The sequence below is a fragment of the Alligator mississippiensis genome, chromosome 5, assembly GCF_030867095.1.
Source record: "Alligator mississippiensis isolate rAllMis1 chromosome 5, rAllMis1, whole genome shotgun sequence".
NCBI lineage: Eukaryota > Metazoa > Chordata > Crocodylia > Alligatoridae > Alligator > Alligator mississippiensis.
Genome location: NC_081828.1, coordinates 19,261,336 through 19,289,093, shown reverse-complemented (window position 1 = coordinate 19,289,093; position 27,758 = coordinate 19,261,336). Strand labels below are relative to the sequence as shown.

The 27,758-nt window shown below is 43.3% G+C and overlaps 1 protein-coding gene across 3 annotated transcripts in view; it reads right to left on the bottom strand.

Annotated features, from left to right (window-relative positions):
* LRRC7 (leucine rich repeat containing 7) overlaps positions 1-27,758 on the bottom strand; it is a 350,868-nt gene that overhangs the window by 208,489 nt on the left and 114,621 nt on the right. For all 3 annotated transcript variants that reach the window (XM_059727936.1, XM_059727934.1, XM_059727935.1), the window contains exon 3: positions 5,548-5,750. In XM_059727936.1, coding sequence (XP_059583919.1) covers positions 5,548-5,750 — 203 coding nt within the window. The remainder of the gene's footprint in view (positions 1-5,547; positions 5,751-27,758) is intronic.

The window sequence follows — 27,758 nt, the reverse complement described above, 5'->3', positions numbered from 1 at the left end:
CAAGGTCCCAAGAGCCATTAAAGCTGAACCATTAACCAGCAGAAACTAGAAACTCAATCCTAATGAAGCCAAAAGAAAAGAGCACGAAGTATGACAGGTAAATTATAAGATGAAAACTGAGAGTTAATTTCCAATCGTAAAAATATATAACAAGAAATTTTTAATATACACTCTTTAAAAACTGACATTTCCAACGAGATGATCAGGGAATCAAGAAAGTAACTAAGGTGGATAAGCTCTCACATGGAATATTGTGTCCAGTACTCATTTATAACAGAAGTAGCAGAAATGAGAAAGATTCAGAAATGGGGAATAAAAGTAGATCCTAAGCTTGGAAAGACTTTCTTATGAAGAGAACATGAAAAAAGACTCGGATGGTTGAGTATTTGGACCTGATTAATAAACGAGGACATGATAGAGACATGACACATGATGCACGGTATAAAATAGACAAACTGGAAACCACACTTAGGTTATGGAGCGGTGTTGCAGCCTACAGCTGCTTCCCCTCCCCACCCCAGACTAGAATCACCCTAGTATGGGAAAGATGCAGGAACCAGCTGCCACTCAACTTCTCCTGGGCCCTGGAAGAAGTGCAGTGGTAGTCCTCTCCCCAGCCAGGAGCACAGCCCCCAGTCACCTGTGGGGACCACAGTATCTGTCATGAGAGCCCCTGGCTACCCACAGGGAAGTCAAGGCCCCTTCACCACCCCTTTGGTGGCTGAGGGTTGAGCTTGACATCTTTCACTTGCTTCCAGCTGGGTAGGGGGCAGACTGTCTTTGACAGCCACTGCTGCAGGACAGCTGTTCAACACGGAAGAATAGCAGCACAGCTGCAATGATGTGTATAACTGCAGTTCTGCTTGCCATTGTGGCTGTTGCATAAATTCTGCTGCCCCAGTCCACTGACCAGCTGCAGCACTGTTTCCTGTGAGCATCAGGAGCCAGCTGCAATCCCTCCCTCCCCCTTAAAGAGGAGGGAAGGAGACTTGTTTTATGTAGTACTATAAGAGCATAGATGGTACTACAAAAGTAACGTGTTCAAGGCCAAGGAGATCCAGAACAAACAGGATTCACTACTGTATTCATGGCAAATTTAAGATCCAATGTCTCACGGCCCTCTAAGACTAGAAAGTGAACTTAATACTATATACCTTAATAATAAAGGAATGGTGAGGTTCTAGCCTTTCAAAATGATCCAACAGTTGCTTCTTGTCTGGAGAGTTCTTCAACCTTAAAATGCTGAGATTTTAATTAAAGAAAATTTACTTTGGGACTTTCTGAAACAGGCTGCATGGTTTTCTTTTAAATTTTGCATGGTTGGACTCATGTAGACTACTGCAATTGCTATGTCATTTCCCTAAAATTTATGAAAAAAGCCCTCTCTACTTCATAATTAGGATATGCAGAATGCTTGATGTTGTGATAGATTTATTTTGCTTGTGACTGACACTGATGCCTAATGCTTCCATACCAAACTCATGCTGCTAAATATTTTATCCTACAAGCTGTCAGCCATTACATCTCTCTCTTTCATGTGTGTGTGTGTGTGCGCACACGCATGCGCACACACACATGCAGGCATCTACATGACCTTATTTATTTCTTGCATCATACATCATGCAATATTTGCCTTACATTATACAAAGTAACTGCACTGGTCGATTCTTTAAATAGAATGGCAACAGACATGCCAAAAACCACAGACATATTTCAAGTTAATGAATTTATAAGTGACAAGAAAATCAATTAAAATAGCCATGGTTTGCTAAATGTCAACTGTACCTTATAGAAAACATCTCCAAAAATATCCATTAGTAGTCAATTGACTTCCATCACATTTCATTTAATTTTTGTGGGGCAGAACCAGTATCTGGTGTTCTGATGCCTTCTTGTCTACCAGATCTATGCTCGATGCCGGGAGAAGTAAATTACTTCTACATATCACTTTCTTTTGACCCCTAGAGGTTTTGACATTACTTCTTCCGTAATGAGCAATTGTTCACTGGAGTAAACAGCCAGATTTGAACAAAGTAGCTTCATGCAACAAGAAAAAAAAATCTTTCCTACACTCTACAACATATCTGTAATACAAAGCTAAAACCAGGCAATATGAACATACTCTTCTTTGAATAATGTTGTATAGGACCACTATATGCAACATGGCATTTGAAAATGCCTGAAAATATGCTTACTCATATATTCTATTTATGCACTGAAAACAGATAACATATATAGAGAGTTGATACAGCCCATGTTTTAATTAAAAGTAGTGTGGGTAGTTTTAATTATTACTGAGCAAAATCATATTACTGAGAAGGTTATGGGACATTATACTTTTCATGTATCCAGTATCTCCTGTGAGTGCTTCTCCTACTATTCTTCTGGTCAACTGGAGTACAAGTTATGGAAATTTTAACTCTCTTCCTACTATTAACTTCAGTGGTCAAAATTCCAAGATAAGGGGATGAAAGTCGAATATATTCAAGTAAAACTTCAGTTTACTAATATAGAGCTACATCAGCAGAACTATATTTACAATAGCCCCGACCCCATCACAGAAAAACACTGTTGCCATAAAAGACTATAGTTTAATTGAGTTACCCAATGAAATAAGCCATGCTGCCAAAAGTACTGTTCTAGTTTCTTTTTTTAGCTGACTACTAGGCCTGTGCAAAGCAGCTAGCATTTACTTTGGATTTGGATTCGGCCGATTCGGGGGACAGTGATTCGATTCAGCCAAATCTGATTCAGAGATTCAGCTGCTGCCGAATCTCCAAATCAGCCAGGCCAGGCCCATTCCCTCTCCCAGCCCGGCAATGGCTGGCCCCAGCTCCTGGCACTTGTTAAAAAACAGCCCCAGCTCACAGGGTGCTGCTGGGCAGGGGACAATCCCTGCTGCCCCCCACTGACCCATGCTGCATAGGGGGCTCTGCATGAGCCTCCCAACCTCCCCTCGCTCCCCCAGCCCCACCACGGGTGTCCCACATGGGCCAGCTCCAGCCCTTGAAGAAAAAAAAAACCCCCAAACCAAAACCCCCCTACACTCACTGTTCCTGCTGGTGGGGGGGGGTGATCCCTGCTGCCCCCCATTGCCCCACACCATGTGGGGGCTCTGCATGAACCCCTGAAGCCCTGAGGCCACAGCAGGAGCCATAAGTCCCAGGGCTTTTCTTGGTTTTTTTTTTTTTAAAGGGCCAGAGCTGGCCTGGGTGGGGCACCCATGGGGGGGCCTGGGGAGCAGGGGGGGGGGGCAGAGGGCTCGTGGCAGAGCCCCCCATGCAGTGTGGGGCAGTGCTGGGCAGCTGGGACTGCCCCCAGCCCAGCAGCACCTGGTGAGCACCTGGGATTTGTTTTAAAGTACTGGGAGCTGGGGCGGGTGGGGGCAGCCATGGGGGGGGTTAGGGGAGTGGGGGAGTCGGGGGGGGCTGGCAGAGGTCTCCGCATAGTCCCCTCCACCCTCCCCTAGTACTTAACAGCTTCTAGTCCGGCTGCAGCTCCCTGCTGCAGCCACCAGGGACTGCCCAAATCAAAGCTCTCCAAATCTTTTCTGAAGATTCGGAGACCTTTGAATCAATTCGGATCTTTAAATTGGTCCCCTGATTTGATTCGGATTCAGAGATTCAGCCACCAAATCCGGCCGAATGTCTTCTGAATCGAATCACCACCCGAAGGTTGGCACAGCCCTACTGACTACCTATACAATAAAACTTCCTTGGGTAGTTGAAGCTTGAGTTCATACAACACATTCAGTATGCCTCTCCGGTGGCGGCGAGGGGGCAACTGCCGGTGGCAGTTGCTGGCAGCTGAGATGTGGGGGGGGCTGATGTTTCCTTCTGCAGAGACGGCACATCCCAAGCAGCACCCACCCGCTGGCACCTGGCCTGGGCAGTCCTGTGGGATGCCACAGTTGTGGAGGGAAGCACTGCCCCCACCACCAGCCATGGAGGGAAGCACCATACCCCTGCATAGCTCAGGCAGGCAGGTTTTGGGGGGGGGGGGGGGGGGGAAGGAGATCAGGCTCCTCACCATTTTTTTTTTTCTTCAGCGGAGCCTGCCTGCATGGGCTGCTGTCAAGTCGCACAGCCCCTGCAGGGCCTGGTGCTTCCCTCCATGGCTACGGCACCGCCCAGGCTGGGTGCCAGTGGGTGGGTGCCACCTGGGGGGCCCTGCCACTGTGGAGAGAAGCACCAGGGTTCCCCACAGCTCATGTGAATGGGTGGCAGTTCACCCCTTAACCCTCCTCCCCCCCTGCCACTAGAGAGGCAGGTAAGCTCCATCACCCCTGCTCCACCTCCTCTGCCTGGGACCACCCAGGAATGGCTGGCTTGCCCCTGGGGCAGAGTGGCAAGGTGGCAGGAGGGCTGCTGGGTGTGCTGGCAGTGGGAGAAGGCAGCAGGGACAGTGCACGGGGCACTGGAAGCCTTCCAAGCCCCGAGGACATTGGCTTCCGGTGCCCCATGCACTGTTGCACAAAGTCATTTAAAGCGCAATATGCTGCTGAGCATGCAAACAGCAATTCCATTAAAGTGGTACAAAAGGGCATTGAAGCCACTTTAAAGGCCAATTGTGTTGCATGTACAAAGCCCCAGGAGGAGTTTCTAATTATATGTTACTTGTTTATATTTTACTGGCCATCAGTGTGTAAGGAAAATGTCATTCCAGTTCCAACATCGTGTGCTATAAAATGCATCATCCTGCTAAAATATTATAAATAAAATAAATGTGGCCCAATTATGATGTGTAGTCAGTGTCCTGAGTAGCTGGTAATCTGAAAGCCAGACAAGTAATATTTCAATTGGGCACATAAACCCTGGGACAAAAATTTCTGACTGCATCTGAACAAGCAATTTCTTTGACATTACACACAGAAACATAGAAATTTTCATATCTGATCAGACCAGGTTGTTCTAAATTCTAAAGGGTATCATGTCTCTAAAGTAGAAAGAACCAGATGTTTCAGAGGATGAGAGATACTCTGTCCCTTCTATTATATCTTATCCTGATCTCTAATGGTTAAAGATGGACTAGGACCCTGAAGCACAAGGTTAAATGTCGGAACATTTGAATTTTGGAAGCAAGTTATCTGAATCAATGACACATCCTTTTTTTTTAATCCTGCTGTTGGCCTTAGTGACTTCCTGTGGCAACAAGTTCCATATCTTTATTAGACATTGTATGAAGAATATTTTCTTTTATTAGTTTTGAAGTTCAATCTTTGAATTTAATTGCATGTTCCCTTATTTTTGTGTTATGAGATGGGAAGAAATAGAAACTTCCCATCTCCCTATACTGTATCATGCACAGGAAGGAAACCTATGGAGATCAATCTTCCTTAGCTATTTTGGTGTTTCAGAGAACACAATTAAAAAAAAAAAGTTAGTGAAAACTTACTTGAATTGTTACAGTCATTAGACTTCATTCTGAATACACAGACGGTAGACAAGAGTATGCCATTTAAAAAAAATCCATTTCAGAATTGAAATGCTTCCAAATACTCTTTAGAAATACGTGTGTGTCTGTAGTTACAGAAAGGACAGTATTTACCTTAGGTAGCTCTTCAATTTGATTGGCATCGAGATAAAGTTCTTCCAGTGTCCGTTCAAAATTAAAAACCTCCTTTGGCACCTGCTGTAGACCACAGTGGGAGTAATCTAGCACCGAGATGGTTTCCTCTTCACCCCGGAAACATCGGCATGGCACCAGGCGGCCGATGATTTTTCTTTTGGTTGTCATCTCCAAACACTGCACTAAAGAAAAAGGAAAAAAATGTGATTGTTTTCTAAAGCCATCACTATGTTTGAACTATTTAGTGCTATCATTAAGACTGCAGTCAACTTAATATTATTATATTTTCATATGCATCTTCAGTCAAAACTAAGTATGCCTTAAAGTCTACTTATTCACCCTTACAGGGCAAAGGGAAGTAGGACTTACACATAGAACCACCCAAACGTGGGAGTGGAAGGGACCTTAACAGGTAGCCACTTCTATTCCCCTACAATGAAGCACCTTGGCCATCCATAAATGATACTCCTTACTACTGGAAAGCATCTGCATAATTCCTGTGACCAAAATCCTTTCATGTGGCAGAGTACCAATGACAAGTTTTATACTCTATGCTTTGGGTTTTTTTAGTAACTTAATTTGGTCTGTGACTCAATGCAATTAATCAGTTGTAGTGCTAATTTTTGTTTTGACAATCTGTAAAAGAATACATAGTTAAATTACATGATGCTTTTGATTTGTGATTATACGCTGTATCTTTTTAGAGTTTATGGTTAGCTTTTTATTACCATTTCTATCATGTAAATAAAAACACACGCAACTGCTATGCAGTTAAAAAGCCCACAAAACACTACATGGAGGCACATATGTTCCACTTAATACTGGATCATTTTCTTGTCATTTCTGTTTATCTGATTTTCAACATGGCATTTTGACAGATGATTACTTTGAATGTCATAAATTAATGTTTAAGTATGAGAATAAAATAGACATTTGTGATAGGACAGACAGACAGATTCCTGTCTTCTAATTCCTATCCTGTATTAGGAATTAAAAAAAAAATCCTGCCTCCTGCCTAATTTTCTTTGATAGGAATACAGTTGTTACATCCATCTCTACCCAGAGGCTATAAGGGACAGACAGAATCTAAATTTGGGGTTAATATCAGTATATCCCTTTTTAAAGGAGTTGTTTTATCATGATTATAGACAAATTAGCCAGTTGAACACAGCACCACATCCCCAACTTTGCCAGGTCTCCTTCACATCTTTCCCAAACAGTTTAGAAAGTGGGTGTGTTACCTTTATGGAAAGGTACAGCAAAATAGGCCATGTACCAAAAGGTCCCCAGTCAGCCTGCCACAGTTAGAAAGAAACTATATAGCTATGTAAAATATCAACAGAAAAAGGTTGCTTATCACATTTTTTAGTAAAAGGGAACAGCCATTTGTGACCGAGGCCAATCCAGATGTGCAGGCATATGCAGTTTGTGGCAACGTCAACTTCTTTGCAGAACCACAAACAGCACATTATGCACATTAAACCATGCATGGTGCTGCTAATTTGCAGCTCCAGGACAAAATTTGCTACAGAGATTTCAAAATTTGCTACCTGGGACTAAGTGCTTTCCTGTCTCCATATGCCACAGCACAGGAGATACTCTGCAGACCCACCACGGCCCACACTGAGGCATGTGGAGCCCCCACACTAAGGCACACCTAAGCCAGCCACAAAGCAGCTGGCTTGAGCACAGTGTGCCTTGAGATGGGGGAGCAACCAGCCAAGGGCTGCCTGTTCCCCTATCTTCAAGTGCCTGAGCGAAGCCCCTGTGGTAAAGCATATGGAGACAGAGAAGCAGCCAGCCCAGGGCTGCCTGCTTCCCTGCCATGAGGCACACTGTGTCCCAGCCACCTGGGAAGCAGCTGACTGAGGCATAGGGTGCCACAGCGTGTAGGCTCCATGGCTTATGGAGATGGGGGAGGAGGCAGCCCAGAGGTGCCTGCTCCCCTGTCTCCATGTGCTGCTCCCTGGCTGGCTGGGGCACAGGGTGCCTCAGCGTAGGGGCTGCCTGCCACCTAGTCTTGTGCTAAGACAGCTTGCCCCAGGCAGGCCCCCCCCCCCCCCCGAGCACATGGAGCAGTGGGACAATGTGTCCTGCTGCGAAGCGTATGGGTAGGGGCATGAACTATGGTACAATGTAGCATCACAAATTTGTGCCACTACTATTTGTGCTGCTGCAAACGCATGGCCCTGTTCATGTGAAAGCAGCCAGATTGTCCAGTTTTGTCCTGCTGTGATCTTGTTTGCAACTACGTGAATCTGAAGTAGCAACATATTCTTAAATCGAGGCAATCCAGGTCTGTCGTCAGTGCAAATGAAAGCAGAATCTGGCCATTTGGGCTAGGGACAGACATTCAAAAAGCCTGAACCTGAATTGATTCAATCTTTGCAGGTTAGTCTAACCTGTCTAAGCTAAATCAGTTTTATAACCAGACAGACATCCCAGAAATGCAGGAACATGCCTGCAGTAGCTCAGGTCAGAAGCCAGGGGGCACTAGAGCAGCCCTCCCTTCCTTCCACAGCATGAAGCTGAGGGGGGCATGGCCAGGCCCCTGCAGGACTCTGTGATTAGCCCAGCAGGGAATTGATAACAGTGTTTATCACCCAATTAAGAAAACAACAGAGGGACATTACCAGCTACCTATTGATGATTCTATCCGTTGATTCTACCTGTTGATTCAGCACGGACCATAGCTAGCATGTGGTTCGCTAGCTAATACACAGACACCTCCTCAGCCAGGCAGAGGGGAGGGGGGAATTCCTGCTTAGCAGGGAGTGATGAGGGGTAGGGTCTAGCCTGCAGTGGAGCAGAGCGCCCCACCCAGCCCAAAGAGCATGCTGGGATGCTGGGGGTGTCTGGGACAGACATCGCATAAACCGGTTTGAGCCAAATCAGTTAAGTCTGATACTACATTCAACCAGGTTTTTTTCAAACTGGTTTATGTGCACTGAACATCTGTTTTTTTTTTTACAGGTTTAAACCAGTTTCTGATCACTTGGTTTATGTGTAATGTTTGTCTCTAGCCCTGGATTATATTCTCTGGAAAATTCCCCCCATCTCATCCTCCAAATGTAGTTGCATCTCTAGCATATCATTCACAGTAGCCAATCAATGTCTTCACTAAAATATAACAGGCAGTTAGGCCACAATGTAGATTTAGTGGTGCAGTTCCTGTTTTCATTGCAATTCTCTGTCCTCACCACATATTATGAAACAGATTAATCTTTCTGGAGTAAATATACAATCAAATGTTATATATACTTCCTTGTCTAAATCTTGTTAGACCTTGATGTGCTCTTAGCCATTCCAATGAGATTAACACATGAATGCTTCAGAAAAAAACCTTTTTCTATTCGACATTTTCTCAGAATGTAAAGAACAAGAGAAAGATGCTAAAATTAACATCAATGAAGAGAAGTAAACCTGGTTACTCATTTGGTACTATCAATAACAATCTTTCTGTTGACTTATTTTGGCCTAAGAGTAAAAGCTAAAAACAGAGTAAAAAAAACAGAGCAATTTTAAAATTCAACTAAACCAGATGCTGAGTTTTTATGTATAGAAATTGCATTTTAATTACATCAGTTGTTAAAATGAAAGGACCTTCACATACAAAAGCTCATGAAAATTTAAAAACAGACTGAACAAAACACTAGTAAATATGCAATTGAGGGAACATTCACAGCTGAACCTCATCATGGAAAGGTTTTCTCCAGCTCCAAACACTCTACAGTCTAACACAAAGCAGAAAAGCTAAAACTGCTATACACAAATCTGTAATTCATTTCATGGTACTGTATGTTGCATGATCTAGATCCAAATTTACCCACTACTTGAAAACTCACGTTTTTGCTCTGTGCTATTTCACGTTTTTCATATCAGGAATTACAGAGCCTGAACAGATGTCATAATACAAAGCTACAGCTCAGTCTCAGATTTCTTGTGTATCCAAACTTCCCACAACAGCTACATTCCCAGGAGTGCCCACTGATTTCTAAGCACTTCCAACAGGGCTTGCCCTTTCCTTTCCCCTGTCAGGGAAACGCTGCCGTCCCAACAATCAGGTCCTCAACTGACACAGAACCTTGGGGGCCGACAGAACAGCTGCCCACTCGCCTCTCATTAAGGTTCTTTAAAGGGGAACAAAAGCAGGTCCCATAATGAACAGGTGACCACCTTTCAGAAGAGAATTTAGATAGATTCAATCAAATATGAAAGGCTGATGGCCTTGGAGACCCTCAATGGTAATAAGATGCTTTTCTAACAGGCTGATATTTAAAAAAACTAGGCAAAACAATGATATGAAGTCAATTTACAATGGCTTAGAGGGGTTGTAAAGGTTAAATAGATCTCACTGGAAATGAGCCAAAGGCGAGACTAGATTTCAGAAAAGGTAACATGGGGTCATCTTGCTTCACATGCACATACAGAACACTAGGCGCTCTGGCTGTATGTGGGGGCCTTGTTGCATATTAATTTTTCAGAGTCTTCTGGAGCTCTTAAAGCCTGGATTGTCCACACATAAAAAACCTTTAAACTAGTTTTAAGCACACCTTAGCTTAAAGTTACATCACTCCAGACCTGTGTTACCCAGCTCATATTCCATGAATGGGTGGCCATTCCCCACAAATGAGCAGCCCAAGTTGAAGCATCCAGAGTCCAGCACCCCAGGATGCAGTGTCCCATCTCCCACTCTCATGTTCTATGTGGGCAAACTTTCCACCCCTGGGGGTGAACCCCCTGATCCCCTTCCCACCCCTGGGGGTGTGACCTTTCCAAACCCATGGGTGAAACACTATGCAAACAGCCTGCAGAACACCCACACCTAGAGCAGGGATAGAAGCCTGTCCTGGGTTACCAGCCCTTACAGTGGCAACTCACAGCTATAGCTCCTAGGCAGGTCCCTGCTCACCCGCGCTGCAGTGGCAAGTCACAAGTGTATAGGTGGGGGATAGTCAGAGAAGGTTTTTAGCTGTAAAGTGTAACTGCTCCAAACTCAAGCTAGCATTAACACCGATCAACATTTGAGCAGCTCAAAATGCAACACGTAACAAGGCCCTGGGAGAAGAGAAGACGATGCTACAGAGACTTTTTGTGGAACAATCTCCCTCCTTGATACTAATGTGCACTGCCTTTGTAGCTCCAGAAATCTTCCTAATGAACCTACTCTAGTGTGCAAGTTCTACATAAATAAAGATTTTTAAACCAATTCTAAATAGCCTGCTATAAGTGCTCCAAAAGGAAAATAAAATCTGCAACCACTACTGCTTCCAACTGGTCTGTCCTGAAACACAGAAAGCAGCATTACAATTGTGTATTTCAAACCTTGGTATAGTAGAAATGATTATGTATTCCAACAGCATTTATTTGTAGCCTTTCAAATTATTGAGGGTTAACAAACAATTGAGCATGTATTTCAAGCATAGCTCAGAAAAAAAATCCTCCCATAGGCATTAAAAAAAAAGCTTTAGCTTTACATATTTTCTCTGCTATAGGTTCAAATCCCATTTCACCTGAAACCCAAAACAAACCAAAAAGAGAAGACAACAAACTGGTTGCATTCAGTGATGTAATAATGAAAAGCTAGTGTGCATTTAAAAAAAAAAAATCATTCCACAAATACTCCTCTTTTGCTTATGTAAATTAGAATGCTTCATTTACTACATTTAACCCCTCTTAAGCACCTATATTTCTTCTTATTGAACAGAAAAAATGCTTTTAGAAACCCAACAAGATTAAAGAAAAAAGCAGAGGATAAACAGACATTTAATTGCCTCACATACCTCAAATGACATGGGTGAAATCCCATTTTGATGATAAGTGAAATTAGTTTGGTAGGCTTAAGTAAATCTCCAGTGTCTACCCACTTCAGAATAAAGTAAATCAGAATTTGGATAGACAAGCAGACTGTATTTAAAAGGGTAACAGTAGTAAAATAAAAGGGTTCATTAATCAAGATTTAGGTGCATTAGTAGGATGGTAAAGACCACTAGTGTAAATCTGTATGAGTCACCAAGTAAACGTATTAGATATAGCTCAACTACTTGTACCTGTAGCACACCCAAAAAGGGACTGAGGAGAAAGAAGGAGCATAGTTAAAATGAGCTTGGTAAGTACTGCTGTATGAAGTTTGGTAAGAAGCGTTTTTGTAGATTTCTGAAGTGTAATCCCTTTGCTCATTTGTGTAATTAAGAAAGTATAATTAACTTCTATAATACATAATTTGGCAGACATACCTTCAGTCTTATTACCTCAAGCTATGATTATGTCATATGCAAAACGAAGCAGAATAGACCAGGATACTAATTGAATACAAGACCTTCAAAATATTGAATGGCTATGTAAAGTAATAGTAGCTGCCTTTCTTTCAATTTTGAATTCAATGAGCCAGCATGGTGTTGAGGAGATAAATTCAAGATCCTAAAGATTTTTTCCTAATTAAGCCCTTTATTAACTGCAGTATTATTCATTTTTATCCTGGGTCAATACCAATTCTGGTAATTACATTTTGATTATTTAAATTTTGCTTACCTGTAATTTTCCTGTAACTTTAGTTTATTTTCTACAGAGAATTAGTGAGGCAAGGTTAACATCCTTGATTGGACCAACTTGTATGGTTGGGAGAGATGCATCAGACAAACTTTCAGACACTAAGTGTATTCATTTGTTATGCTACAAAGCATCTCACTTTGTAGCACTACAAAAATGTAGTGCTATGTTAGTATACAGTTATTAGCTGAAACATATCTTCTAAAACTAATGGGGGAGAGTTTGGGATAACCACAGGAGAGGCTCACCACAGAAAGAAATCTCAGCCCAAATGGTTGTGGTACAGGGGACTACGCCTTGGACAGGATTCTGTGAGACTTCCACTGCCCCTGGGAAGAGGAATAGTAGGAGATGGGTAGATGCCAAACATTTTCTTAAAGTCTGTGTCAACAGGGGTCTGGAAACACTCTTAAAAACAGAGCACATGCTTGTGTGCAGTCAGGATTAAGAAACACCTTTTTGGGTTGTGCTTGATGTTTTACTAGAAAAATACAATAAAGCAACTTTTTATGGTATAGAAGGTAATAAGATACAGAAATGATAAAAAAGTAGGCTAGAATAATAAGAAGCACAGAGTAGTGTAAATTAGCCCACAGAGAACTCTGCTGATGCAGCTAGACTGCTTCCAAGCTAAAGACCAGCGTGGGCATCTCTACACTACAATGCACCTAAAAAACAAGTGCCCATGCATTCAAGCAGTAAAGCATGTGCTAAGTGACATCGTATCATAGCAAATTTATGACTTCTGGGGCAAGAAATATCTTGCATGTTCAGCTACCACTGGCCTACTTCGCAGAGGTAATACGAGCAATTTGTGGTCATCCAGCATCCCAGTATGCACTGCTCCCAACCTCCAACTCCTGCTCCAAGGGTTAGTTTATCCATCCATCTGGACACAGACAAACAAGTTAGCATGGGATGCCTTATTAATGGGAACCTCCAGGGAGGGAAAGGTGTGCAAGGGTGGCAGTAGCTAGCTGAGAGAGATCTTACGATGCTGAAGTCCCAATCTGGTCTTGCCTCCCTGTAGAAGTGAGTGAGCTGGGAGAACAAGATGCTCAAGCTTCTCCACATAATATCTAGAAGTTTGTAATCATTTCAAGGTCTGCTCTGCTGTCTGTACACCTGCAGGGTACATGTGAGAATCCAGACCTGACACACATTAACTGCTAACTATGGAAACACACTCAAGGTGGCTTGTACTGTGTTCACTCCTGAGAGCTTCCTCTAGTCTGGGAGAGCTCAGGAGGTTCCAGCACAGATGCTGCCCCAAGGACACAAAGGGACTCTCCAGCTCAGAGTATGTCCTACAGCTGAGAACATCACTGGGACTGGTGAGATCAGATGCTGGAAGATCTGTGGAGTCCTCCACACACCAGGCCAACACTGCTGAGACCAGGCTTGCAGCCTATGAGCACTGTCAGGACTGGTCAGAGTTGCTGCTAAGAATTCTTCATCAGCCTTTTGTGGATCAGTTCTGCCTGTTCCTGGAACAGGTGCAGGGACTAGTGAGGGGCTCAGGAGAGGATCCAGGAATCAGTCCTCCAGACCCCATGCATCCCTCTAGTCCACCACGGAGTCTGCACAGACTTCCTGGACAAGGTGGATACTGCTGCAAAGTATGTCCACGCCATGACTGTCAGGCAGCAGGCATCTATAGCCATCTGTCCTCCTCACCTCACCAGAGGCAATGGTACCAGCCCTATACCGCACAGGCTACCAGGGAGGCTGGCCACCTACTGCCTACTTTTCCTCACCAGCAACTACTGCCAGATGATCAATAGGAGCAAGAGGAACTTAAGCAGGCATGCCATGTGTACACCTACCCATGCTCCAGCTGCCCTGGCTAGCCAGAACCTTGCAGTACCCTGCATGGCTGGAGTAGAGGTCTGAGCAGCTGGTCTGCTGAGCACCACAGCAAGGGCGGCCCTTCCCCAAGGCAGTGGGGAACGCCCTCCCAGGTGCCTGCATCCCAGCAGCAGGGGGGCAGCATCACAAAAAGGTATCTGAACTTTGACGGTGGGATGGGAGAATGGTCCTGGCACTATTTGCAGCCATCCAGCTCCCCAGCAGAGTGAAGTCAGACCCACCTCCTGCCCAGCAAAACAGCATCCCAGAAGTAAGTCAGCTGTGCCTTCCCTGACCAGAACAGCCTCCCCACAGCAGAAAATCTCCTGCCTGGGGCAGGGCTGTCTCAAGGTTTTGTCCTACCTTTACAAAAAAATTGCACCATTGTTCCCACTTGCTTAGGGGGAGAAGTATCAAGATGGAGATGCTTGTTCTTCCCTACCTCCAGCGCTGAAGTCATAACCTGGGCTGTGCAATAAGGGACAACTTTTTCTCTCTTTGCTCTCCCCTGCACAGCTGAGAAAGGATTTTAACGTTAAGCCATTTGAGTCTCCTTTTTAATAACCATTTTCCCTGGGGATGCCTTATGTTGCTGCAAATAATTTCACAATTCCTACATCTAGCATTATTTCAAATGTCTGTGACTGGAGACCATAAAAACATTTGAAAAACTTTCAAAATAGTGGAAATTTAATATCAAAGCATTTATTATCATTTTATTTTTTTAGAGGTAAAATGAAATTCTTTGCCAATCTCTTTGAAAATGACTATGTGGAATGAGATCCACAAGGGAAATAAAGGGAATGTTAAAACAATACTTTTAGAAAACCAAAACAAAACAAAAACAGTTCAACTTTCCAGAGCTATTTTTAGATTTTGTGGCCTTTTCATTCAAAATCGCCATTGCTTAATGAATTTATGGCATTACTTTTACTAAAGACCACAAGCTTGCAGCTTCTTTAAAGTACTTCTCTCTCTGAGCATGTGTGTTATCTCAGTGAAATCTTATCTCCACAGTGCATTGCCATAGTCTAGTCTGGTACCCTGAAGCAAAACTCAATGTCCACCTCAACAGTAAGGAAAAGAAACAGGTAGCAAGAACTAAAGAATTAGCTTGTGTTACTTGCAGAGACATTAGTAACCTGTGTAATTCCATCCGAAATAGATCTCCATTAACTTGTGAAAGTTAGAAGGACCTGAAAGTCATCGAGTATAATGAGACCTGGATTAAATATACCGCAGTGCTGAAATGAGAAATAATGTTGCCATTTACTGTATCACGCATAAAATGTTAAACCACATTCATGGCAGCAGACATTTCACTTCACTGTATTCCTTTTCACACATCCTTGTCAATGTGCATGCTAGAGAGTAAGGGGCAATTTTATAGAGTCTGAGGATGCTGTAGTCTCAGATAAATGGAACAATGGCTGATTACCTGGCTGAGTGCATGCCTATCACAGAAGATCCCCACCAGTCGTACACCACTAGTTATGACAGATCACCCTTCCCTGGAACCTACACATAAAATCCTCAAACTATTGCAACCCATACTAGAAAAAGATCCCATTCTTAAAGAGATCGTTTCCAGAACCACCCATCTTAGCCTTTAAACACGCACTGAACCTCGCTAACCTCATCACCAGAAGCAAACTCCCTATGACCCAAACCACACTGAATGGATCCAGACTATGCCAAGACAAGAAATGCAAAACCTGCCAAGGCATCTCCACCACCCCCACAATAACTACACCCCACAACAGAACCATCACCATCTCCAGATCTTACACCTGCGCCTCCAGAAATGTAATCTCTCTCATCCAGTGAACCAAATGCCCCGATGAAAAATATGTAGGAGAAACCAAACAACAGCTGCACACCAGAATGAACGCACACTGGAAATCTATCAAAGACAAGAATACCCAACTACCTGTGGGAGCACACTTCTCATAGGACCTCCAATCTCTCACTTCTCATCCTCAAAAGGAACTTACAGAACACCTTTCGTAGATGAGCCTATGAACTTCACATCATAAATCTACTGGATACAAAAAGTCACGGACTCAATATAGACATTGGATTTATGACACATTACAACCTGCCTGACAACTGATTCACCAGGCACCTGCCTGACCCGACCTCTTACATTCTTCTTTTCCGCCACCTTTTCTCCCCTTCCCTCCTCTACTGTTTTGCCCCTTGTCTTCCTGATTTCCAACTATTTCCTTTTTCATTGACAGCCTCTTTTACCTTGTACTTCTACCACTGTAGTGTTTCCCTTTGCCCCCCGCCCGCTTTCTTCCCCACCCCTTCCCTGCTTTACCTTCTGTCTTTCTAATTTCTACCTATTTACATTCTCCCTGACATCCTGCCACACTTTTAGCTTCTCTCATTCCTTGGAGTCTCAGACCAACAGGGACTCCCTATGTCTGAAGAAGGGCGACTGAGCCCAAAAGCTTGCTAAACTTTTTTTCCAACTACTCAGTCTAATAAAAAATATCACATCTACTCAAAGAAACTTGCCTGCCTATCATAGCACACTGGGTAAGGTCAGGAAACATGCAGCACCAGAGATTTTGAAAAGACCACACAGCATTGCACTGATACACCAAGCAAAGGCAGTCTCACTTTCTGAATCCCCCATATTATAATGGTTTAATCAATTCATGTTTGATATAGGCAGAGCATACCAGGCAAATCCTGGCCTCTATGGAGTCAAAGACAAAAACCTACTGCAGTGGCTCTCAATCTTTTTTAGACTCAAAGCACCACTCTGTAACTTTTGTGAACTGAGTGGCACACCATTTCAAAAGCTACAGTATTTATTACAGTACTTACCTCCTTGCAGAGGGGCCAGGCAGGGTGGACAAGGGAGCCTCCAGGCAGGGAGAACCTAATCCTGCCTTTATCTGCTTATCTCCTCACATGTCCTGCAGCACTCTTCAAAAGATTTCAAGGCACCCCAGGGTGCCTCAGCACCTGGTTGAGAATCACTGACTTATTGATTTCAATGGGACCAGAATTTCCCTCTCAGAATACCTATTTGTCCCTATATCATTTCTTTGGAGTTAACCAAGTTGGTGAAATTCAGTTCTAATATATATTTTGAAGACCAAATAACCTATTCATGGCACAACTCAGCCTTGTAATATCAGAACACTGTGTGACAAATACTAGCAGTAATATAGACATTGTATCTATATCAAGGGATACCAATACAAGTTGATATGATTAAAGTGTATACAAAACAAAACCAAATCAACATCAAGTTTCTAAATGTCCCCATATCAGAAGACTTATTTTCATTATTATTCAGGGGTATTAACAGTGCTGGTATATAACAGGCAAGACAATTTTGCTTTATCATTTTTATTTTAATAGAATAATCTTGTGTGTTCAGATGATTTACAAGTTGCCCATTCCTAAATTAATATTAATGTAGGTATGACAACTACTGACATAATTATGGAACTTTAAGTAACTCAGTGTCCTTTAGACAAAGCAAGCAAATCAATTACAAGAATTCTATTATTACATTGCAATATTAAAAATAATAATAAAATAATAAAATTGTGGAAAAATATAAAAGCCTATTTATAAAAGCCATACTTTGAACACTAGATTGTCCTGATTTTTTTCTGTTTAATGAACTACTGATATTGCTATTATCTATATCTCATCTCGTAAATCATTTCATCTTTTTTTGGTTTTTTTGCTGGTCAGCGTAACAGCTGTCAGACTTGGGGGTTTTGGAGAAGGGGGTTTGTGTTTTTTTGCAGTTCAACATTCCCGCATGATCAGGGGGCAGCAGGGCAGGCCCTAGGAGGAGAGGCTGAAGGACCTGAACCTGTTCAGCCTCCAAAAGAGAAGGCTGAGAGGGGATCTAGTGGCCTGTTATAAACTAGTCAAGGGGGACCAGCAGGCATTGGGAGAGTCCCTGTTCTCCCGAGCAATCCCGGGAGTTACAAGAAACAACAGACACAAGCTAGCGGAAGGTAGTTTCAGGCTGGACATCAGGAGGCGCTATTTCACTGTCAGGGCGGCTAGGACCTGAAACCAACTTCCAAGAGAAGTGGTGCTGGCTCCTACCCTGGGGGTCTTTAAAAGGAGGCTGGACGAACATCTGGCTGGGGTCATTTGACCCCAGTACTCTTTCCTGCCACGGCAGGGGGTCGGACTAGATGGTCTCCTCAGGTCCCTTCTGACCCTACCAACTATGAAACTATTCACAGGTTTCACTTTGTGACCAATCTCCATTTTGTTTCTCTTTAACATGTTTTTAAATCAAGATTTTTCATCCACAGTCAGTGCTGTACTTACGACACAGAGTTATGGATCAGAAAGCTCTTTTTTATGAGCCTCTACTACTTTTCAAATTCTTACAACTTCCCAGTGAAAGGTTTGGTACAACAGAGAGCCGGAGGCTCCTGTTACTTTAAAAGTGAAGGAGCAACAGGGAGAGCCTCAGGAGGGGAAAACCACCCATTATGAGCTGCCAGGGAACAAACATCTGGGGATTTACCTGTTACAAACTATTATTACAGCAGAGGCAAGCAACAGTATGTTTCCCTGGGGTTGAGCTAGCAACCTAAATCAGGAAACAGCTGTGGCAGCTCAGGGAGTTGCATGACCAAAATGGGGCATTGCTTCCAGTCATATAAACCCAGGGTTTGAACCAGAGTGGTCACTATGGCTCTAGGAGCTGCTGACAGAAGAACTCTAGGGCAGGAGAGTTGCAGAGGAGCTCCTGGCTAATGCCTCGACTGCCCTGGGAGTAATGCAAGTAGAAGGTTGCTGACTTGCAGGGCGAGCTGAGCGATACAGCGATAAAGAGCTGTGGTTTGTGCTTAGATCCAGTTGGGAAAGAGTGTTATAGTCAGAGACCTTACTTTGAATTAAGAGACCAATGGTTCACACCAATGGTTTGGAGGTCCCATTAGTGCCCAAGTGCCAAGTGAACACCTTGTGCCCTGCCAGGGGTCAGGCTCAAGGCACAGTATGGACAAAGAAGGGCAGAGAGAGCTTATAGAGGGGCAGACCTTGCGGCCAGGGAGCCCAGAGCCTGAGAAGGGCAGAGATTTAAGAGCCCATGAGAGGCAAATGGGGCCATGAAGCCTGGATCCCAAGCAAGACAGAGAAAAAGCCCCTGGAGGGTGAAACAATGGGCTGGAGTCCAGAAGCCAGGTCTGGAACAGTGGGCCTTGGCTAAAGGACCAGCTAGAGTAGAAGGGTGGAAGCCAGGAGGGCTGAAGCCCCAACAAGGGAGTAAAGGTGGCTTGGTGACTTTGGGGACAAGTATCCTACTGGATGTGTGACACTGTGAGACATGGGCACAGCTGTATGGGAGGTTTAGAGGGCATTATTAGTTCATCAGGTGATGGGTGCTTTGGGGTTTGTGCCAGCCAGGAAAGACCACTTAACAGGAGACATTGGTATGACCAGCAGAGAGAGAGGGGATCTGCTGGTGGGAATTGACTAGGGCCCATTCTAAGACCTATGGGCAGCCTCCCTTTTTTCAATCTGTTAATAAGAACAGGGTGTGGCAGGAAAGGAATAAAGCAACCATATTTTAGAGACTGAGCTGGACAGGAACTGTACAGCCACCAGGAGGCATCACAGCAGCCCCTTCGGTTGCATCCTGTTACATTTGACTATAAAATTCCTTTGCTTATTCTAAGCCTAAGAATACCTAACTCAATCTCAAAAAAAAAAAAAAAAAAATCATTTGTCAATTTTGAAGCTGTGGGAGAAGAAAAATTCCAAATGCATTCTCCCTTTGTGGGGGTCAGAGATTTTCACTAACAAACATTTTTAGAGATTTCTCTGTTCATGTAATGCAAACATTTTTCCTTTAGACCTCAAACTTGCACCACATTCAGTACCACTGATAAAAAATACCAAACGAACTTGGAAATGTTGGCTTCTTCACACCTACTGGCATAGACTAATTGGGGACCAATCTTTTTGGCAGACATACCACAAATTAAGCACTACACCCTCCCGTGTCACTTCGTCCCCTACCCAGCTCCTGCTTTGCTTTCTGCATCCCTGCTGCATGCTCACCCGGCTCTGCCCAAGGCAGAGCCCCTTCCCTGCCCCTGCCCCTCCCCCCCCCCCCAGCCTGGGTCCCTCTGCTCAGTGGAGCTTAAGTCCAGGATGGAGCCACTGCCACTGTAATCCCCCTGTGCATGTCCCTATCTAGGCTTGGGGCTGGTTTTGCTCTCCTGCCTCCCCATATCTGGCCTTTGCTCCTGAGCTGCCCCAAGCAAAACCCCTGCACTGGTGTCTGGAAAGGTGCACCAGGGATTGCCCCCTGGCTGGGAAGGGGACTCTGGGGATCCTGGGCCATACTAAGCCACAAGCAGGGGGCAAAAGCTGAGGGGACCCCAGTTGGGGTCCCCTGCTGGTGAGAGAGGGGAGGCAGGGGGCTTTAATCCCCCTCTACCTGATTTTACTGTCCCACATCCCTGCCCCTTCCACTCCAGCAAGAAAACTCTGGCAGGGCTGCTCCACTCCAACCAGGCAGACTAGACTCCTAGTGTCCACAGCTAGGTTTCTCACCACCACCCACTTGTCAACCAGCCCTCACTGCTCTGGCTAGAGAACATAGGGGTAGGGGCCAACCCTGCTTTGCTCCAGCAGACAGCACAGCAGTGTCCAGGGCTGCAAAGCATCCTGGGATGCTGGTGGACCATGATTTAACTTGAACCAGGAAGGGGTCTGGGACAGAATTTCCATAAACTGGTTTGACCTGGTTTATGTCAAATCAGTCACATCAGTTAAGTTTGATACTACATTCAACCAGATTTATCTTAAATTAGTTTGGGCCATTTTGAAACTGGTTTATGTGCACTGAACTTCTGTTCTGTTACAGGTTTAAACCAGTTCCTGATCACTAATTTCAGTCCCTAATCCTGATGTTTTGGCTAACCAGTCACTTGTCCCTTCCACATCCCAACAAATCTGAAAGGTTTATGTGAATCCACAGTCCTCATTAGAAAGACATTGAAAAGTTGTCTTTGTTCTCAGTTATTTTATGCTGCTAGAGAGAAGACACAAACACTGTGGTCTCCCCTAGAGATTTTTGTTCTTTTCCTGTTATTTCCATTAGTCCAAAGTAAACATAGAAAAAATGTATAGAGAAGTGCAACTTCATTTCTTTATTATACCTTTTAACTAACATAATCATATATTCAGGAAGGGAAGTAAAGGTAGAAAGAGTATGAGAAGAGTTACAAGAATAAAAGGACTTGGTATGGAGGGAAATAAGTAAGAAGCAATGAGTGCACAGCTGAGCTTTAGAACAAGTCTCAATACTGCAGAGGGTTGACTCTGGTCAGGGCAGGCCCGGGCAAATCAATTCTTTTATTGAAAAAACCCCCACCTAAAGCTATAGCTATTTTTGCTATTTTTTTCAAGGCTCGTATTGGATCAGGACAAAAGTAAAACAGTTATTCCAAATTTCAACAAAGCCTCTTAATTCATTTTGTTACAAGCCACTTTGTGATTTAAAGCAGGGCTGTCCATTTTCCCAGCAGCCACGGGCCACAGGCCACATGCACAGAGGCACCCCAGCCTCACCCTCAGCTCCCTGGTTGCAGGCTCCAGTGCTGCATCAGGCTCTACAAGTACCCCAAGCCACAGGCTCCCCCAGCAACACAGACTGCACTGCATCGCACTATACTGGGGCACCACACACCACCACACTGCCCCCTGGGGCAGACACAGGACGTGGAAGCCAAAGGAAGGAGGAGGAGTCAGAAGTCCCTGGCTGCTGCAAGAGTAATGAGGCATCTGCAGCTGGGGCCGCAAATTAACTCCTTGCCAGCAGGCCACCAGTTGGACAGCCTTGATTTGACGTAATACCTTTAGATAGTATGCTTAGGAGCCACAAACACTGTTATGACATGAATTACTGAAGTTTTGCAGTCAAGTCAGTGGGGGAAGGAAAAAAAAAAAAAAGAGTGGTAATTTGTACTGAAAAGAATCCATTAGCTTTTAAGAGAGATATCACAATAGAAGAATTGTTATAATATATTAAGACAGCAATATGCCCTAATCAAAAGAAACAGGTGGAATGACTATAATTGTTTTTCTTGAGCATATAAATAATATCCTGGTAACTAGCATCTCTTATCCAAAAATGAGATTAAAATGCTCCAAAACAGAGTGCTATTTAGCTGTTATATTTTCATTATAATGTTACAGTATTCAAGCTCATTTATGGATTTTGCTAATCCTTATGCCCCCACCATAGCTTCATGAAGTCACACTGCTCTGTTGGAAAGAGAAAGCGGTACCACAAAACTTCAAAGTTGCTTAATTTGTATAATTACTGTATACAAAAGCAAAGGAGAAGTGACTGGGACCACTACAGAGATATCTCCCTGTTGAATGTCAATGGAAAAATTGTAACTTGCATCAGGCTCCCTAGGCTGCAATATCTAAGTGAAAGAATATATCCTCAAAGTCAATGCAGTTTTTGCTCAGGATGCTCCACCACTGATACATTTTCGATCAAGCAACTGCAAGAGAAGTGTAGAGAAAAACAAACAAAACTCTTGGTTGAGAAGCAATATCTTTTAACTAAATAGCCAAATAAATAGCAAAAAAAAATTCTTTCTTTTCAAGCTTTCGGGTCTAAACACCCTTCTTCAGACTGATGAGGAGTCAAAGATTGTAAAAGGTCTTGCAGGTAGGAAAGAAACTTTATTTTGCACAGGTGATGGAGGGGTTGGAAGTTTTTGTCCCCCCTGGGTAATTCAGAGTCCTTTTGTAAGAATGTTGCTCTCTGATGTGTTGATTACACAGGCTTCAGCCCTGGCAATTTTTTTGCTACTATTTAGTTGGTCTAATAAAAGATATTGCCTCTAACCCAAGAGTTCTGGTTGTCTATATATCTTAGACCAACACAGCTACAACATATATCCCTGAAATATGGACTTTATCATATTTTAGCAGTTTGGAAATGTAAACTTCATTACTAACCAAGAAAGGGGATTTTTTTCATCTCCCTGACTGACACTGGACATCACTAGGAATGAAGCCTGCCTAATCAACATATCAGAGAGCAACTCTCTCACAAAAAGACTCTGAATTACCCAGGGGGGAAAAACTTCCAACCTCTCCCTCTGCTGAGAAAAATGAATACATTTCATAGCCTTCATCAATCTGACAAAGGCCTTCGATACAGTCAGCACACAGGGCCTTTTTACTGTTCTGCAGAAACTTGGTTGCCCCCCCCCAAACTGATTTACACCATTTGCTCATTATATCAAGGTATGAAGGCAACTGTAGTGTATGAAACCAAAGAATCAAATGCCTTTGGTGTCAACAATGGGGTGAAACAAGGTTGTGTCTTAGCCCTCATGCTTTTTAACATCTAGTTTTCATTCCTGATTCTCCATGCATTAAAGGATGACAATGATGGCATTTATCTTTCAACCAGACTAGATGGAGGCTTGTTCAACACTGCAAGGTTTAGAGTGAAAACCAAGGTAAAAGACCTGGTACTGAGAGACTTCCTGTTTGCAGATAACATGGCCCTTGGTTGCCCACAGTGAATCTTTCCTGCAAAATCTCTTGGGCAGATTTTCTGAGTCACACAAGAGCTTTGGGATGGTAATTACTCTCAAGAAGACTGTGACCATGTACCAAGGGGTGGAAGAACCAATACCTGACACCACTCTGGAGGATAAAACTCTATGTTGTTGGCAGTTTTTGCTAGTTGGGTTCTACAATCAGCAGGAATCTTGACCTTCAGACTGAACTGACTAACAGAATCAGAAAAGCAGCTAAGACTTCCAGGCTATTACAGAAACATGCATGGAATAACAGCAAAGTATCAGCTAAGGTAACAATGTGAATCTATTAGACTTGTGTGCTGTCATCCATGCTTTATGGTTCAGAAACATGGACTACCAATGCTAGGTACATCAAGAGACTGAACAAATTCCATATGAGATGTCTGTGTAAGATTCTGAAAATAAAGTGGGAAGACAAAATACCAAATGCAGAGGTACTGGAGCAGCAGGACTGACACACACAAAAACAACTCTGAAAACAAAAAGGTTGTGATGGATTACCCTAAAGAATGGGAGGAGACCATGTTCCCAAAAATATTTTGTATAGTACAATTCGAAACTGCTCTAGAAAGTGGAGTCATCCTCTGTGGTGGTACCACAACGTGTGCAAAAATAATTTAAAAAGTTATCCAATATCAACACAGAAAGCTGGGAGGAGCACACAGAATCCCATCCAATCTGGAGGGAACATCTAGCACTGGGTGCAGCTCAACATGAAGCAGCTTTGATCCAGAGGATAGAAGCAAAGCAAGAAAGAAGAAAGCAACATGTGTATCATTTTTAAACTGGGCCTGTCAGCCACAAACAAATTCATCAGACATCTGACTAGATCTCTTATGTGCACATCATGATCCAGAGAATCATGGTTGCCTACATGCCAGCACCAATGGTTGAAACTGGTTTAAGATAAACCTGGTTGAATATAGTATCAGACATAACTGATTTGGGTCAAACCGGTTTATGAAACTTCTGTCCCAGGCCCCTTCTTGGTTTAAGTTAAATCAGCCCCCTGCCCCCCCCAGCATGCTTTTCAGCCCTGGGCTGGGCTCTGCTGTCTGCTCCAGCAGAGAAGGGTTGGGGGGGGGGGGGAAGGGAGGCAGGAACTACCCGCCCCCAAGGCAAACCCTGACTGGAGTCTGGAGCCAGGTTTAAACCCCCTGCCCCCCTGCTCCTTCCTCAAGTACAGAGCTGCCCTGCCCTGCTAAACTTAGTGAAAGTTACTGCTGCCTGCAGCAGTGGACTACAAATCCCAGAGGCACCTGGAAGCAGGAAGAGGAAGTGATGAGCAACCCTACAGAGTCCTGCTGCTATAATTCTGGACTGCAAATCCCAGAGACCTAGGATTTTGGGGCAGCAGGAAGAAGTAGTGAACACATAGCCTATGCTGGCTATATGCCAGAAAGCCATGCTCTAGCACAGGGGTGGGCAAAATGTGGCCCAGGGACTAGATGCGGCCCACCAGGCCATTCTTTCTGGCCCACAGGGCCCCTAAAAATTTAGAAAATGTATGTTAATCTGCCCTGGGCTGCCTGTCATGTGGCCCTTGATGGCTTGCCGAAACTCAGTAAGTGGCCCTCTGCCCAAAATAATTGCCCACCTCTGCTCTAGCACCTCCTGGCTTCTGGCCTGAGCCACTGCAGGTATGTGGCTGCATTTCCTGAATCAAAAGTGAATGCGTGTCCAGCTGTTTCTCAGCTAAATCTCTGAAGCTTAAACTAACCTGCAAAAACTGAATCAATTCAACCTTGGGCTTTTTAACTTTTCGTACTTAGCCCAAGACAGCTTTGTGCCTGGGGCAGCTGCAGCACACAGGGAAGATATGGCTACCATGGTGCCCATTGTAGGAGAGCTGTGACCCAGCACCGCCATGGTGATAAGCTTTTTTGTCCCCCTCAGAGGAAGTGCACTTAGGGATGCTGCCCTGGTCATTCCCCACTCTGTTATACTACTGCTGAGAAAAAGGTACCAGTTTTTTGGTTAATTTTTTTTTGTTCACCTTAATTTCAGATAGCAATAGACAGAAGTGAGGATAATTTTCCAAAAATATAAGAGAAAGTTTCAAACCTACATGCAAGAGGCAGACAGGTTTTCAAATGCAAGGCCTTCTTTGTTAGGTCTTGTATTCAAAGGTTTGTTTAACTCTACTACAAAGTTGGTCCAATAAAAGATATCATCCTAAGACATCCTTGCCTCTCACATATTTTTTGGACCATCATGGCTACAACATCACTCTTATGCTGCTGGCAAACCTGCATCCTGTTCTCCACAAACATGAAAAAATATGCATAATCAGAATCAAGACTCTAGTTTTGACCAGTTTCTTTTTGTACAAGAATGGGACATTTTTCAATAATGTGTCATAGATCAACAATTCAACCTAATAAAGACTGATAATTACTATTTATGACGTATCACTCACATCTAAAAATTCCAGTCAGTGTGAGTGTTCATTGTACAGGAGCTGTGCAAACACATAATAAAAGTAAGGCCTTCCCAAAGAGAGTTTGAAATCTAAAGAAAAAGTACAATTTTTAAATTAAGTTTACCATGTGTCAATGCAAGTTGCTGAAACCATGCCTAAATTAAAATGTGACCCACTTCAATTTTTACCTGACACCGTCCTTCAGTTTAAACAAAGATACGGTTGTGAATTTAGAATTAAATATGCTATATTCTTTGTCCCATGCCAAAATATAATTTGTTGTTCCATAAAATAGCCAGAATCTGCAGTTATACAAAATACAGAAAACAATTTATCTATTAAATATAAACAGCAGAAAAATTGTTGTTTGAAGATGTAGCATATTTTTCAAAGAATAGAAGTTTCCTTCTATTACAAGAAAATTTTCTCTTAAACCCTTTCTTTCTGCAAGTCTATTCATAGCATCTGATGAAGTAGACTGTTGCCTGCCTACAAAAGCTCATGCCTCTCTAAACTAGTCAGTCTTTAATATGCAACTGTGCTGTACCTTTTGTAGGAAAAGAGTTGTATAGAATATCAATTATTTTTAGTGGTGTACACCACTATTTCCCTGCATTATGCTTGACATGGTAATCAGCTTAGTAGCTTACTGTAAGAGAACTGTACTCATTTTGCTGAGTTCAGCACACTTAAAGTTCCAAAGATAATGAGAAGCACTTATAACAATGAAGTGCAGTTTGAAAAGAACATTGTTAATTACAAACAACAGCAATGAGTTACTGAAGGCAGATATCTTGCTTAAAAACCCCATATAATTACTTGCAACATGGGTCATATTGGAGCCCAATATAAGAGGATATAAACATTAACACAAACATTTCCCAGCATGCCTTAACATTTATTTGTTCATGCATCTTTAAGTATCTGTTCCTGGCAAATTGTTACATTCACAATCCATGTCTTAAAATGCTTAAAAACAGCATGTTACTTGCTCATCCTCACAAGGATCCCCACGAAAAAAAATCCTCATATCCAGTCACAACACAGTCCTTAAATCATCCCTTTCTCAAATGCATTTCATTCATGGCATATGTAGTAATTTGCTTTCCATTTCCCCTACTCCTCCAATCCTGTGCACCTGCAAAACAGTTTTGTCATTATCTCTCTCCCTCTTGTATTTCCACTTCTCTCCTTCCTCTTTCATTTACTGTCTTGGTCTCTACAAAGATCTCAGATTCATGATATCTTGGTCTTCCCAGCTCCTGGCTTTCATAGGGATCTAGATCTCTTTGTATGATACTTCATATTTTCTTGTCCTTATCTCTTCATGTGACTTGTAGCCATGGCTCAACTCCCCCACTTACCAAAAAAGGCCATTCTCCAAATACTCCTCCATCTCTTGCTCTCTCCCTCTTGCTGAACTCTATCTACTACATATTTTTTTGTCTCAAACCATCACCTTTTTTCAGTATCATCCACCAGTCCCCCCCCCCCCCCACACACATCCCTTGGCCATTCTATTATCCACTCTAAAAGTCCTTTCCTCCCAGCACTCGCTTCCCTTCTATTAATAAGGTTGCTGATCGTCTTCATGCATCTCTTATACATATCTACTTCTTCCCCTTCTTTCCCAGTGCAAGGCCTCCCCTGCCAAGTCCCAGCCCTAGTTCTTCCATAACATGCATTTCCTCTGCTTCTGCTCTTGTACCGTGGATTGTCTCTGGTGGGAATCCTGTTACCCAGAAAGAATTCCTTAACTATAAAATTGTTCCCTCCTCCTTCAGTTC